General features: G+C 43.1%; 1 protein-coding gene and 1 pseudogene across 4 annotated transcripts in view; both read right to left on the reverse strand.

Annotated features, from left to right (window-relative positions):
* Positions 1-1,322: 1,322 nt before the first annotated feature.
* The window catches only part of FCHO2 (FCH and mu domain containing endocytic adaptor 2), a 201,914-nt gene continuing 186,916 nt past the window's right edge, over positions 1,323-16,320 (reverse strand). For 2 of the 4 annotated variants that reach the window (XM_040341455.1, XM_040341458.1), the window contains 2 exons: positions 11,551-11,715; positions 1,323-7,362 (listed from right to left, as the gene is read on the reverse strand). In XM_040341455.1, coding sequence (XP_040197389.1) covers positions 7,340-7,362; positions 11,551-11,715 — 188 coding nt within the window. In that variant the 3' untranslated portion in view covers positions 1,323-7,339. The remainder of the gene's footprint in view (positions 7,363-11,550; positions 11,716-16,320) is intronic. The other 2 variants (XM_040341456.1, XM_040341457.1) reach the window with 1 other exon arrangement.
* Positions 14,018-14,136, reverse strand: LOC120925441 (annotated as a pseudogene).

Consider the following 16,320-nt stretch of genomic DNA (forward strand, 5'->3'; position numbering starts at 1 on the left):
TTCTGAATATCAAGGATAAAAAGTGCTAAATGATACAAATATGTATTACCAAATTGAGCCACAAATGCATTCAAGCAACCGATTAACTACAAGAATCAGCAATTACTACCGGAGCTGGCCAAAACGTATAGTTATTCAGCTGTTAGTGGACAACAGGACACCCAAAGCTGTTATATTTCGGAAGGTGAAAGGGCTTAACTACATACAAAGTTTATTTTTATTTTTTAATGCTTAACAACATTATTGATCTTTTGTTGTCACGTTACCAGTGATAATAATGTGTTAACAAAGAAAAACAAAGTATTAAAATTCCATGTGTAGTTGTACCATAAGTCCTTTCAGATAAAAAATAGCTTCTGTTAGGACAGTCAAATAATGAATTTTGCATAACATATTAATTACATTTGTTGTTCATTTATGCCTGTTGGGTTGTTTTATTTTGCTGGTTGCTATGGATCACTGAATATAGCTGCCTACAGATAATAATGAAATTGCTCACATGGACAAACCATTTCTTAATTTGAAATCACTGGTACAAAACTGAAAGTGGTTGTAAAGGTAAAAGTTTTTTCCTTTTACCTTAATGCACTCTTTGCATTAGGGGGAAAAAACGTTAAATAGTGACTCCCCTCCTACATACTCACCTCAGCCTGTGCGTGTCAAGCAGGTCTTCTCCCCTGTCTTACAGGCCATTGGCTCCTGTTGCTGTCAGTCAAAACATGTGAGCAGAGAGTGGGGAGGCAGGGCCGAGTCGGCCTGTGTGTCTGAATAGAAGCAAACAGCCTGACTCAAGACAAGAAGCTTTCTATGGGAGCACTTGGTGGGGAAGTAGCCAGGAGGGCCAGCCATGGATTCCAAAAAAAAAAAGGAGGATCGGGGCTACTCTATGCAAAACCACTGCACGGAGCAGGTATGACATGTTATTTTAATAATAAAAAAACTTAAGGCTTTACAATCACTTAAAGCACCTATCCAAGGAAGCCAGATTTATTATTTTATTTTGGAGCTCTACTTGGACTTTGCGGGTCACACATCAGACTACGATTTATGGGGCTTGTACACAGAATATCCTCAAATGTTGCCACGTGTGCATGCAACATTTACATTTTTGGTCAATTTTAGGATAACAAAGCTGGCTGCACATTCAGTGAGGGATTGGCTGGCACAAAGTGGCTTGTGTAGAAATTCTACGTGTTATATACATTTTTAGCAAAAAGTGGAGTTTTTCTCTTTGATGAAACCTTACTGAATTTTAAGCTTCTCCAATTTCTCTTCAGCATTGCAAATCATGTTATGGAGCGTATAGTGCCTGACTTCCTTGAAACCCTGGGTTCAGCACTAACTGTACAATAAAACTTTCTCAGTTCTCACCACTTCCCAATGTTCTCTGTGATAAAGTCCATTCAGTAATTGCATTGCTGAAATGACTAAAGAAAAGAGAAAAACAGCATTTCAAGTGACTTTGATTCCATCAGGTATAGGATAAGAAAACAAAAAAAGGACTGGCTGGTGCGCTTCTGACAATTTGTCTATGCATAGGATGCATTTTAATAATGCTCTCCAGTATGAATATGTTACCATTTACTAAATGGCCTATGCTCTCACTTTGCAGAAATGACATCTGGGTATTTTAGCTTTCCTCTGTGAAACAGTACTGTACATAACAAGCTTAAATACACCAGCTCAGCAGCAATCGTTGCGTTGAAGTCTATATAATGTTGGTTACAAAGCATTGCATCGGTCTGCAGCAGATCCATAAAACATGTGTAGAAGAGGAGCTAGATTTGAACCTGGGTGACCAACTTTAAGTTCCACTGGCTTCAACAGAAAGGTCTTAACGGAAAATTGTAGTGAAAAGTATGAGGATTACCATGTCCGATCTCCTAGGATTTCTAGTTGTCTACATGTCTCTAGCTTCAATACTTTCCTAGTCACTGGCCCTGAGCAAACACAGAAATCAGGAGAGAAGTCAGAACTCCTGGAATTGTTCCAGGTCACTGCCTCCAAGATCAATATGGCAGGCAGGCAGGCAACTAGCACTTTTTTAAGGAGAGTTGAACAATGGCAGCCTCCATGATTTAGGTGCATTGGCTGTCTCATTTAGCTTTGTCTAGTCCTGATATATAGTTTCCACGTGGCAATCAGCAAAATTTGAACATTGTGCACTGGGTATTACAGGCTACCTCAACAGCCCATCCAAGCATAAATGAACCAGCAAAAAAAACCTTGGCTTCTGCCAACAAGCCTTACAACATACTTTCTAAACAGAAGGAATTCTAAGCAACCAAACATATGGGTATGTTTACTCTAGGTAGATTTGGATTAGAGTACTAAACAGGTTACATCAGAGATGACCAGAAGTGTCAACCATTAGCTTTTCAAACTGTTAAAAAAAACTTTATAGTAAAAGTGTTGCCCAAAATAAAAGCACAATGTTTTTATTGCTTAAGTTTGTTGCAAAAAAAAAAAAAAAAAAGACTTTTCATACTGACTAAATATAGGATCAATAGCTATTTCCAAGTAGTGGAAGGTTGATTGGTGCTATAAAGTACTTGCGTATCTGCAGAATTTACAAACTGTAGTGGTTCATGTCTCTGTAGAGTTACCGTAACTGGTTATATAGGAAAGGCAGTATATTGCGCAATTCTTTTTAATGTGATATTTGTTCTCTCTAGTTTGAGAATTAGAAAATCATCATGTTAAGGAGATGAGCTACTTACAGGTAGGTTCAATATCCGTTCCGCTAAAATCTTGAGAACATTTTCTTTTTTTTGGATGAATTATGGTTAGTTTACAATAAGCTGAGCAAAGAAGGGTGATCTATGGCATACAGAAAACAGAATCTGGCAGGTAAAATGGCAAGGATTTGACTTGTGGATAGTGCTATAGGATAATACAAGGTAAATGATATATTTAGGTATATGGTTTATTATCAGATTAACAGTTAGGCTTTCAGGCAATACTATCAGTAAAGGACAATTTGCTTCCCTATAATTTACATTAGTGAGTGGAGAACATTTGGCCTAAGGGACAGAACAATGCTCAGGAATAAAACTTAATTGTATTATTTATTTCCTACACAATGGAGTACAATATGTGCAGAAAAGAGGTTAATAAATTACAATACATGGGTTGCATCAAGCAGAATTCGTATTTAGAAACTCTTTTCATCATTTAAATGGAAAATGTAAAAAGGGAGTACGCAGTATCTTTTTTTCTGACTTTTATATTTTGCATAGGATAGAATGACCAGGCAGCATGTCATCAGATACAAGAACGTTCCCCATACTGAGCACATATGACTGCATGGCCTTTATTTCTCTATACAGTCTCTCAGTAGACTGTAACTAGCCTGCTTAGCAAGGAATGAGTATAATGATTGACAGGTATGGAAAGTTTCTTAAACATTGACTTAAAAATGCTACGAAAAAGCAAACATAGCTGACCACAGTATTGTCAACTACCAAGCCTGTTCTCAAGTTTTACCGACACTACCTCCTTATGCTGAAAGGCAATTATTAATATAATGTTATAGGTTTCCAGTTGAATTGATATATGGACATAACTACATGTGTTATATTACAAGCAGTGTTATATAAAGCAGCACCTATTAACTGAACAATGTCTACATCTGAAATCTTTTCCTAATAATAAGGTTTAGGATTAACCCCAATTTTATTAGGATGTACACTGTAGGCATTTCTTTTTCACTGTCATGCTTAGGATATCCTTATACTACTTGGCTTAAAACCGATGACTTCCAATCAGCAGACACAATGATGGTTGTGGCCATGGACAGAAGATGCCCTGCTTATTCTCTCGCCAAGGGATGTAAAGAATTAACTACATTCAAGCAAACAGTATACACGGGCACTTATTAGATATACGACAGGGTTTTTTACCCGCAAAGCCCAAGTCAAGTCCATTTTTTTGTTAGTTGCTATGGGTAACTGGACAGTCTATTCAAAAAAATGTAACAGTTGTTAAAGACATCCATATAAAAAAAATCAGAAATTAAAAGGTGTGCATTTAAAAAAAAAAAAAAGTGAATAAATCTCCTTCTGAAATGTGTTTTTGAATATTAATATAAATGGAAGTTTACCCTAAAATAACTCTATGAACATTTAACAGCCATATAAAATGTACCTTGTACTATGTTTGACTTCTGTCCATTTTCAAGTTGGCCAGCAATCAGCATTAAAAAAAAAACGCCATTTACCGGAGACCCCATGAAACTGATGTCACTGAGCCCCCTTAATGCTATCTACGTTTCTGAAAGCCCTCCACGCAAAAAATGCGTAATTCCTGTGCTATCTACATTTTGTGATAGCACAGCCTGACTGGGAAATGCTTCTGCTGTGCCCGGGCATTGATGTGGATAGCACGGGGGAGGGGGAACACCTATGAGGTTTTGCTGGCAAATCTGACATTTTGCAATACTGATTGCTGGACAATAGGAGCACAGGTAGAGGAAAAACATTGTGCTATGCATTTATTGAGGTACATGTGTTATATGGCTGTTTAAAGAGGAGGTCCACCCCCCACAAAAAATTAAAAGAGAGCAGCTACAAATACTGTAACTGCTGACTTTTAATACAAGGACACTTACCTGTCCTAAAATCCAGCGATATTGGCACCCCAGTCGATGTTTCCATCATCTCTCGGGTGCTGCTGCCGCCATTGCCTGTAAGGGAAACCGCCAGTGAAGACTTTCCTACTGCACATGCGTGAAGCGAGCTGTACTTTGTAAATGGGAGGAGGGGGGGGGGGCGAAGTTCCAGGTGAAGGCGCCGTGACAAGATCACCTGGAAGTGGGAGCAGGTACCTGTTTAAAACCAGGTACCCGTTCCCCCTCCCACCTGCAAGGTTCCAAATGTGGCACCGGATGGGGGGGGGATTGCGGGCATGCAGGCAGATAAGCGGAGCTTCGGCTTTTGGGTGGAACTCCGCTTTAATCACAGAAGAGTAATTCTAGGGAGAACTTCCACTTTAATAGAAAAATAGCCTAGGGGAAGTGAAAAAAGGTTCAGAGGGAATATAGAAAGTCAAAAACGCTTATATTTGTGCTCAGTCACTAACAATATTTGCTACATATATTAAATCAATCAGGCAGTGGACTTGTGAAACAATTAGGATTACACTTTGGGCAGTACTTCAATAGTGATCACATATAAACATTTTATCAGGCTTATTTTCTCTACTCTTTCCTGAATTTCTGATTAGGTTTGGTCAGTGTATTTGTGCTGTCCCCCTATTCCCTTCCCAGTGCAAAGTAACCTGAAAACTTCTAGTGAATAGCATCTGCCCTAACAGGTGAGGTCTGTGCGGGGTGTTTCAGAAATTTGCATAAATCAGAGTGAAGTAGCCCTTTATATATCAGTTACTAAATCAATTCTCAAGTAACAACGATGGTGACTGGAGCAGGCTGGGAAAGGCACAGAAGTCAAGGCATATACAAAACTAGTTTGCCTTTAAGAATAAATTCACTGACAGACCACGTAACAAAAATCCTACTGTTTTTTTTTTCTTGTAATTGCACTTGTGCTGAACTTATTCAAAAAAGTAATACAAAAGCAAAACAAAGACTTGGATCTTGTTCCTTGTTCCGCTTGACAATAAAAGGATAAATCGATGACAACTGTCTTGTAGAAAAGGACGTAAGTATATTGATGACACAGTGGACCTTTTGCCTCCACTATAAAGAAGCAGCCATTTTGTGAGCAGAGCCAATGCCATGTATTGCTGTAACTGAGGCATTCTGGGTACTATTTAATAAACTAACATAGCCAAAAAAAGGATGTTTACCCACTTACCCAACTCCCAGAATGGACAATAAAGGTAATAACTGTGCAGACTTAACATTGTTTTGTAAAGTCATTTTCAAGGAAACATTGTGCATAGTATTGTTTTTGCAGAAGAATCTATTCTAACCAATCAGCAGAAATTATCCAGCATATTGAAAGGTTTTGATCAAAGCGAGAGATTCAGGATTATCTAAACAGCCTTTTTTTTCTATTGTTAATCACGTTATTAATATCATTGCAATACTGAACTCTTCAGTTTTGCTATTAGAAGTTTAGTGTTATCAGACTAGTAAACTACTGAGTGGTTATTAAGGGTTACTACTCCCCATCAAGAGACCTCCTTGATGAGACATATTAACAGTATGACATCAGATAATGAAGGACAGACCATATCAGTGAAAGCAACCAGTTGACCCAAGAATAACTTCTATGGACACGAAAAAAAAGAAAATCTGGTAGCTATGGGCCATGCAGACTGTACTACATTCATCCATGGTGTAAAACACTTGTTGCATAGAGCACAATACGTACAGTGATAAAACAGATGTAGAAAGATCAGTCTTACCAATTGTGTACTCGGGGAGTATAGAAATTTTGAGTAGTGGCCTGTAAATGGTACATATAACCCGTGGGAACAGATTTGTCCAAAGAGCCAACAATTTTACTGGTTACTCCACATGCACTCAGTCAAATAAATATTAATTGCGTTAGACCAAGAATGACAGGACACCAGTGGTTAGTCTTTTAGGGCCTGGCTAGCCTATTGTGTGGATAGCCTTAATTTGAGATATTTCTGAGATCGTTCAAAATTCATTGACAGGTGTATTTAACCTTCTTTTGACCTGACTCAAGTGGGCTTTGCGTTCCCATAAACTGGTAAGAGAATTCAAAATCTGCCTGATGTTAACAAATGCCCTTAAAGTCATCACTAAGCCAAAATTCAATGACTGTGCTGCATTGTCATTAAAAACGGATCAATTCACAAAATGGCCGACTCCATGATGTTAGGCAATAGGTCCACAAGAGGCGAATAGACATTACCATGAATTGCTCACAGATGAAGGCTTGTAAAAAAAAATGGTATTGTTAAATATTAATGCCTTGGCTTCTTACCACTGTATAAAATCTTGTACAAATGTATACGATTGCTCATAGATGTTTTGGATTTGTTACAAAAAGGTAACAGTTTATGCTTTTTGATAAAAGAATGGTGGTTTATATAGGAAAGTTTTTTCTTTACACAAAAACTGAATTTTTTATATTTTTTTTTTCTATAGCTGAATTTTTACCACGACTGCAGAAAAATTCAGTGCTACAACATAAAATTGATGAGATATTCCACAAAATGACTCATAAAAAGTGCATTTGTATACTCTGTAGTTGGCAGCAATATAGAAATACCTTCTAAACAAGTCAAGAATTAAAATATATATATATATCTATAATTAAAACAGCATGTGGAAGATTTCCGATAAATTAACAGGAAAGCGGCTTGCTTACATCCCACGATTAAAAATTAAATTAAGTTAAAAGCATCAACAGTCAGCCATGTATCTTCCTAAAAAAAAGAAAACAGTGAGAGAGAGTGAATGTCAGCATATACCAAAATAAGAAAATTATTTAAGACTTATACATTATGGAAATTATACAATATGTACTAAAATACAAAAATATGCAAAATAAGTGTGCAAAATGCGACAATGAATTAAAGTGTTTGTTCACAAATGCCAGAAGTCTGCCAAGCAAAATAAAAGGAGTTGGAAGCTTTGGTGCACAAAGAGAACGATTATTTATTTGGTATTGCTGAATCTTGGCTTCATTCTTCACATGACTGGGCTATTAAAGCAGAGTTCCACCCAAAAGTGGAACTTCAGCTCATCCGATCCCCCTTCCCCTTTCGGTGCCACAATTGGCACCTTTTGGGGAGGATACAGGATACCTGTCTTTTCCCACTTCCGGGAGTCTGGGCCGCAGCCTGTGACGTCAGCGCGGGGCTCCCTCCTCCCCCAGCCGCTGAGCCAGTAGGATAGAGGAGCGGGCCTTGTGCATGCGCAGCAGTAGGGTTCCCGGCGTGAAGCCGAAAAGGCTACACTACTGGTTACCCTTACCCACAATGGTGGCGGCAGCACCCAACAGCTGATGGAAAAATCAGCTGCGGGTGCCGACATCGCTGGACTCCAGGACAGGTAAGTGTCCATTTATTAAAAGCCAGTAGCTGCAGTATGTGTAGCTGCTGGTTTTAAAGCGGTTGTAAACCCGCAAACATTTTTTTTTTTTGTTCACCTGTAAAGGAAAAGCCATAATGAGCTAGTATGCACCGCATACTAGCTCATTATGAAATACTTACCATAAAACGAGGTGTAGGGAACTTACCTGGTCCACGCCGAGCGAGATATCATCTTGCCTGGCGTGTCTTCCGGGTATCGCCGCTCCACCGCTGTGATTGGCTGGATCGGCGATGTCGTCACGGGAGACTTCAAACCGGCAAGGGTCCGCGGCTGCCGGCCCTTTACCCGAGGATCCCCGCTGCGCATGCGGGGGGGAATATCTCCTAAACCGTACAGGTTTAGGAGATATTCTTTATACCTACAGGTAAGCCTTATTATAGGCTTACCTGTAGGTAAAAGTTAAAAAAAGAAGTTTACAACCACTTTAATTTGTATTTATTTTTTGGGACGGAACACTGCTTTAAAGGAGAAGTATAGCCAACGCTCGTTTGGCTGTACTTCTCCTATGGATCACAGAAGTGCAGTTCATTTTACACTCCTGTGACCCGTTTTTCAGCAGAGAGCGGGCTAAAGTCCGAGCATGTAGGCGCTTTACAAAATAATCTAGAGTGGATGACTGGGGACAAAAAGAAGGCAAATGTATTAAATACCTTCCACAGCTCTGTGTATGCAAAGGAGCATGGGGGAGCTCATGTTCATAATGGGTATTGGTATCGACGCAGCCCCAAATGATCCACAATTACTGTAGGTGACCGCGATATTGTGTCAATCTCGCTCCCGGGGATCTGATTTGGATTCCCGCCAATTCTAGCTGCTGCGTTTGCTATGAATCATGAGGGGGAACTCCACGCCACATTTTAAATAAAAAAACGGCATTGGTTCCCTCCCAGGGGCATACCAGACCCTTAGGTCTGGTATGGATTATAAGGAGAACCCCCTACGCCGAAGAAAACGTGTGGGGGTCCCCCCACAATCCATACCAGACCCGTATCCAAGCACGCTGCCCGGCCGGTCAGGAAGGGAGTGGGGACGAGCGAGTGCCCCCCCCCCTCCTAAGCCGTACCAGGCTGCATGCCCTTAACATGGGGGGGGTTGGGTGCTCTGGGGCAGGGGGGCACCCTGCGGCCCCCCAACCCCAAAGTACCCTGTCCCCATGTTGGTAAGGACAGGGCCTCTTCCCGACAACCGTTGGTTGTCGGGGTCTGCGGGCGGGGGGCTTATCGGAATCTGGGAGCCCCCAGATACCGGCCCCCCACCCTAGGTGAATGAATATGGGGTACATCGTACCCCTACTCATTCACCTGGAGGCAAAGTGTCAATAAAATAAACACACAACACAGGGTTTTAAAATAATTTATTAGTCAGCTCTGGGGGGGGTCTTCTCCACTCTCCAGGGGGGTCTTCACTCTCCGGGGGGGTCCTCTTCCATCTTCTCTGCTGTCGTCTCGGCGCTCCCCGGTTCTTCGCACCGATTTATATAGGCCTCTTATGACGTCCCAGTCTCATCATGCTCCGTGGGTCCCGGAGCATGATGGGGAGTGGAGAAGACCCCCCGGAGAGCGGAGAAGACCCCCCAGAGCTGACTAATAAATTATTTTAAAACCCTGTGTTGTGTTTATTTTATTGACACTTTGCCTCCAGGTGAATGGGTAGGGGTACGATGTACCCCATATTCATTTACCTAGGGTGGGGGGCTGGTATCTGGGGGGCCCCCTTATCCAGCCGTTGTGCTGGAAACACATTCTCGGTGACAGGTATTGTAGCTAATTTACTTAGTCTCGGAGGAGTTTGGTTAATGAACAGTTCAAACCTGCATCTTTATTGGTCTTGATGATGGTGGATTCTGCTGACACTTCAGGAAAGGAAGAATTTCCTCATCTTACACATTTAAAGGGGGATCTTTTTTTTATTTTTGGGACAATCTTTACAGCAACTCTTGAGTACTTTTTTGTTTATTGAATTTCTATATTGGCACTGTATATAAGCTTAATTTTGTATATGTTGGATTTATTGAATTTACTCACTGATTTAGCGCAACACAGGTAATTTATTATAATTTACAATGCCCATGTACATTTCTGGGGTCTACATGAGCCAGTTCTATGGAGCTTAGATTTTTGGTCAAGTTGATATTAACCACTTAAGACCTGGACCATTATGCAGGTAAAGGACCTGGTCCCTTTTTGCATTTTGGCACTGCGTCGCTTTAACCGACAATTGCGCGGTCGTGCGACGTGGCTCCCAAACAAAATTGGCGTCCTTTTTTTTCCCACAAATAGAGCTTTCTTTTGGTGCTATTTTATCACCTCTGCAACTTTTATTTTTTGTGCTATAAACAAAAATAAAGCAAAAAACTTTTTTTCCTCAGTTTAGGCCGATACATATTCTACATATTTTTGGTAAAAAAAAAAAAAAAAAAAAAAATCGCAATAAGCGCTTATTGATTGGTTTGCACAAAAGTTATAACGTTCACAAAATAGGGGATAGTTTTATGGATTTTTTTTTTTTTACTAGTAATGGCGGCGATCAGCGATTTTTTTCGTGACTGCGACATTATGGCGGACACATCGGACGCTTTTTTGGGACCATTGCAATTTTCACAGTGAAAAGTGCTATAAAAATGCACTGATTACTTTGAAAATTACAATGGCAGTGAAGCGGTTAACCACTAGGGGGCGCTAAGGGGTTAAGTGTGCCCTAAGGGAGTGATTCTTACTGTAGGGGGGCGTGGCTGGACGCCCAACGTCACTGATCATCGTTCCCGATAACAGGGAACAGACGATCAGTGACAAGCCACAGAGAAGAACGGGGAAGGTGTGTTTACACACACCTCTCCCCATTTTTCAGCTCCTGTGACCCGATCCCGGGACACTGGCGGTGATCGGGTCCGCGGGTCCCACGGTCACAGAGCTTGGGACCGGGTCACAAGCGCGCGGCCAGCGCGACCCACGGCTGGACACTTAAAGGGCAACAGCCGTGCCATTCTGCCCCGGTCCTTAAGTGGTTGTAAACGCATTTGTGTGATTTCTACCTATAGGTAAGCCTAGAATAGGTAGTGGAAATATCTCCTAAACATGCGCTGTTTAGGAGATATTTCACCTGTAGTGCGCCAAAGTCGTCATCGACCCATGCGCTGTGAAGAAACAAACCTCTGCGCTGTTTCTTCCCCAGAGTGTGCGTGACCGACGGCTCCGGACAGTCACAGAGCCGGAGTTCGCGGCCCCCGAAGAAAGAGGTGAAGATGGATGTGGCCTGCACAGGGGACATCGCCGGGCTTCGTTTGCAGGTGTCATATCATGGGCTAGTATACAATGCATACTAGCCCATCATGCTTTTAATTTGCAGGGTTTGCAGGGAGCAAAAGAGGAAGTAAAACCCATGGGGTTCCAATTTTTGGTGCTAAGCAACGCCCCCTTGTGATTTAACTGGTAAATGACAACCCCCTAGAAATTCTGGCATAACAGCTGAATAGCCATAGGCGAGGTAGAATAAGAAGAAAATAAAATAAAATACTGTACCTGTGCAAAACCTCTTTTTCACTAAAGAAAGGCGATAACCTGTGCCCACTAGTTCAATGTCCACACCAGATAGGGTGCCGCCGTCACTGACAAACTGCACTGCCAGAGTGCTCGGATTGCTAGGTCCCTCTGAGATATCAAATTTTGCCCTGAGTGATCCAGATCCTTAAAAAAAAAAAAAAAAAAAGCAAGGTCATATTTTCAGTCTTAAAAGGTTTAGTCTCTTAAAAATAATGCATTTTCAAGGAAGTTACTCATGTTACTACATATGTATTACAGAATAATGAACTCCAATCAGGAAATCATGCCTTAGCTTGTAGCAAGCAATAACAGAGAGCATTATCACAAGCACAGAAGTATCGGACCTCTGAGGAAACTCCAGAAAAAAGATTTTACAGTGAGTACAAAAAAAAGGATTTTTTTGTACTCACTGTAAAATCCTTTTCTCCGAGTCCATGGACGGGCACAGCTCCTTAAATCTTGACAAGTGGGTTATGTTCCCTGTTTACAGGAGAGGACTAGGCAGAAACATGTTAGATAATTAGATACATGTTACATTAACAGAGTTGAACAGCCTCCAGACGTAACCCTCCTCCCTGCAGTATGCAGCCTCAGTTCGTAACAAGCAGTAGAAACCTAAAAGGAGGGGTGGGTGCTGTGTCCGTCCATGGACTCAGAGAAAAGGATTTTACGGTGAGTACAAAAAATTCTATTTTCTCTAATCGTCCATGGACGAACACAGCTCCTTAAATCTTGACAAGTGGGACGTCCCCAGTGTCCAAAAACGATGGGTGGGAACAGCATCAGTAAAACTACTTGTAACTTCGCCCCAAAACAAGCAGAGCTCCTCAATGGAGGAGGTGCAACTTTAAACAGCCGCCTGCAAAACCTAGCGGCCGAAAGAAGCATCAGAAGATGCACTCACAGCAACGATGTAAATTCTGGAAAAAGCATGAACGGACGACCAAGTTGCCGCCTCGAACACCTGTGAGACCGACGAATGATGTCGGAATAAAACCCAGGAAGCACCAATTGCCCTGGTCGAAAGTGCCGTGACCGGAAAGGGGGGACCCACCCCCTAGGAGCATAGGCCTGTATGACGGTCTGCCTGATCCACCGACAAATGGTGGTCGACGAGACCGCCAGGCCCTTTTGTGGACCAGACACTGACACAAAAGAGTCAGATCTCCGAAACGGAGCAGTAGCAGGTAGGTACACCCACAAGGCGCGTACCACGTCCAAACTATGTATCGCAACCTCCTTAGGATGAGCCGGCCAAGGACACAAGGATGGAAGTACAATGTCCTCGTTAAGGTGAAATGAATAAAACCACCTGAATGGAAGAAGGGAAGGTCGCGGGCACACCACCACCTAATTCTTATGGAGGATCAAGCATGGCGGCTTGCAAGACAAGACCGCCAACTCAGAAACCCTTCTAACAGAGGTAAAGGCCACTAAAGGGGCCACCTTCTGAGATATTGTCAAAAGAAAAATCTCTCTGATGTTTCCAAAAGGAAGGTTCCTGAAGAACCGAGAGCACCAGAGTCAAAACTCATGGGGGAAGAGGTGGGCCAAGAGGGGAAGTACATGACAAACCCCCTGCACAAAAAGGTACCCAGCAGGGAATGGGCCACAAAAAGCCACTGAAAGAACAATGCCAAGGCTGAAATCTGCCCCCAAACTGTGCTTTAAGCAATGTTTAGATCCACTCCAAGCTGTAAAAACAGCAGGACCGTCCGTGGACGTCACTCCATCTCTTCGCACCAAGAGATGTAGGCCTTCCAGGTGCAACGGTAGATCCTCCGGAAGAAGGCTACCGTGCCCTCAGCATGGTTAAGATGACCGAGTCAGACAGACCCCAGTCTCTTAAAATCTGGCTTCCAATAGCCATGTTGAGCAAGTCAGTGACTGTACAACAGGAGGAAGTATGGGACCTCGGGACAGAAGGACCTCCCGCCCTGGCAACCGCCAGGGTATCTCCGCTACCAGGCACCCGATATCAGCGCACCAAGGACGCCGAGGGCAATCTGGAGCGATTCGAATCATCGGGATCCCCTCAGCCTCCACTCTGTGGAGCAGCCGAGGAAGCAACTACGATGGAAGAACAGCATAAAGCCGCCAATACAGACCCCACAGGGCCACCAGCACGACTGACGCGTCTGTACAAGATCACTAGACCTGGCCACTAACTTTGACGCCCTTGCGGTGGAGACGAGCGGCCAGGAGATCCATGCCCTGTGAGACTCACCTCCTGCAAGGGAGCCAAAACACCCCCAAGCACAAAGACCAGTCGCCCTAGTCCAGCTTCCGACGATTTCGGTAGTCCGCCTGCCGGTATACCTGATGGCAGATCGAAGCCACGGCCGTGGCGTTGTCCGGCTGAATCCATGACCTTGCAACCTCCTTGACCACAAGGGGAAGCATAGCCTGATCGCTCCAAAATAGTAGGACAATGAACGGTAGACAGGGTCCACAGCACCTGATATTCCCAGGCAATCTCCCACCCAGATACTAACCAGGCCCGACCCTGGGTAGCTACCGAGATCAGACGAGAGCGGGCGCATTCAGGGAGGTGTGGCCGTAAGCCCACACAAGTCCAGCGACTCAGGGCCGACTGGACCCCCCAGGTGCTCCCACAACTTGTGTGGTTGGCGACCGTTGTAAACACCGACCACTGGAAGGAAGAAACAACTTCCCGGAACGAAGAGTCGGGGATCTCTGTCACCAACTCAGAGAGACTGACTAGGTGGCACACCAGAATCTGATGCTTTCAGAGACAAGAGATCTTTACCACCTGGGCAGTATTTCCCCTGGAAAACCAGAGTGTGGAACTGGGCATACAGTAAGGAGGAGGCTACCCACAGGCCCTGGACCTGCATACACCCAGAGAGAAGACCGATTGCGTGATGCCAATACCTTCACCACAGACTGAAGAGTCTGCAATTCCTTCAGGGGAAGATGGACCTTTGCCACAGAGGAGTCAACCCTAGATACTCCAACGCTGAGTCGGAACCAGGACCGACTCCAAAAGTTTACCACCCACCCGAATCTTCGGAGGGTCTGAATGGCTATAAACACATCCACTAGGTCTGAGACAAACTGCTCTCAGAAGAAAGTCGTCTAAGTAGCCCAAGAGGCAAAGCCTCGCTATCCCACAAAGTTAGGATAAGTGCGAGCTCCTAGGTGAAAACCCTTGGTGCTGACGCCAGATCAAAAGGGAGGGCCACAGACTGACAGAGGCTCTCCCCCATCACGAAGCACAGAAACCTCTGTGACCTGTGCAAAACGGGACATGCATGTATGCATCCCTGATGTCCGAGGACGCAAGAACGTCCCCCGGATGGAGTGCAGCTACCACCAAACGAATGGATTCCATGCGGAACTACCCGACGTTCACAAAGGTATTCAGGGCCTGAGGCCCATAGAAAACCCTAAACCTCTCGTCCTGCAGGAAAGGCAAATTTATTAAATACTTTCTTCAGCTCTGTGTATACAAAGGAGCATGGGGGAGCTTATGTCCATAATGGGGGTGGTAGTGACAAAGCCCCAAATGATACACAATGGCTCAAAAGTGATATGGTCCAGAAATATTTAGAATAAAAGGTGGATAAAGCACCTGGGCCTGATGGCATCCACCCACGGATCCTAAAAGAATTGAGCTCTGTCATTTCAAAGCCACTGTATCTAATATTTAGGGACTCATTAATGACAGGAATAGTACCCACTGGATTGGCGCAGGGCCAATGTGGTGCCCATATTTAAAAAGGGAACAAAGTATTTACCAAGTAACTATAGACCTGTTCGTTTAACTTCTATAGCTGGGAAGATACTGGAGAGATTAATAAAAGACCACATAGACGAGTTCTTGCTGGTAAAAAAACTATTTAAGCAACAGACAGCATGGATTCATGAAAGACAGAAGTTGTCAGACAAACCTGATTTCTTTTTATGAAGAGGTAAGTAAGGCCATACTGTTTGTTGTGGGTTTGCAGTGACTGTATGCACAGTTGAAAATAAAAGACATCTCTTTTTTAAGAAATTTTGGAGTGCGGCTGTCCAGCTTTCGTCCTTTTATTTTTGCTAAGTAAAACCTTGGACAGAGGCGTGGCAGTGGATGCGGTATACCTGGATTTTGCAAAAGCGTTCGATACAGTTACGCACACACGGCTTATGTGTAAGGTAAAGTCTACAGGATTGGAAATATCAGTTTGTAAATGGATAGAAAACTGGCTAAAAAGATAGAATTCAGAGAGTCGTGATTAATGATTCTTACTCTGAATGGTCTAAGGTTATCAGTGGTGTACCCCAAGGTTCAGTGTTGGGACCCTTACTTTTTAAAATCTTTATAAATGATATTGGGTCTGAGATCAAAAGTAACATTTCTGTCTTTGCAGATGACACCAAGGTATGCAGTGGAATAACGTCTTTACAGGATGTCGCCAATTTACAAGCCGACATCAATGCTCTGTCTAATTGGGCGACTAAGTGGCAGATGAGGTTTAATGTTGATAAATGTAAAGTTATGCACTTGGGGGCTAAGAATATGCATGCGTCATACATACTAGGGGGAGTACAACTGGAGAGATCCGTAGTGGAGAAGGATCTGGGGGTTTTGGTAGATCATAAGCTCAATAATGGCATGCAATGCCAAGCTGTGGTTTCCAAAGCGAGCAAAGTCCTTTCTTGTATTAAGAGAGGTATGGACTCCAGAGACAGAGATATCATTTTGCCCCTGTACAAATCATTAGTAAGACCTCATCTGGAATATGC

Source organism: Rana temporaria, chromosome 1 (assembly GCF_905171775.1).
Source record: "Rana temporaria chromosome 1, aRanTem1.1, whole genome shotgun sequence".
NCBI classification, from domain to species: domain Eukaryota; kingdom Metazoa; phylum Chordata; class Amphibia; order Anura; family Ranidae; genus Rana; species Rana temporaria.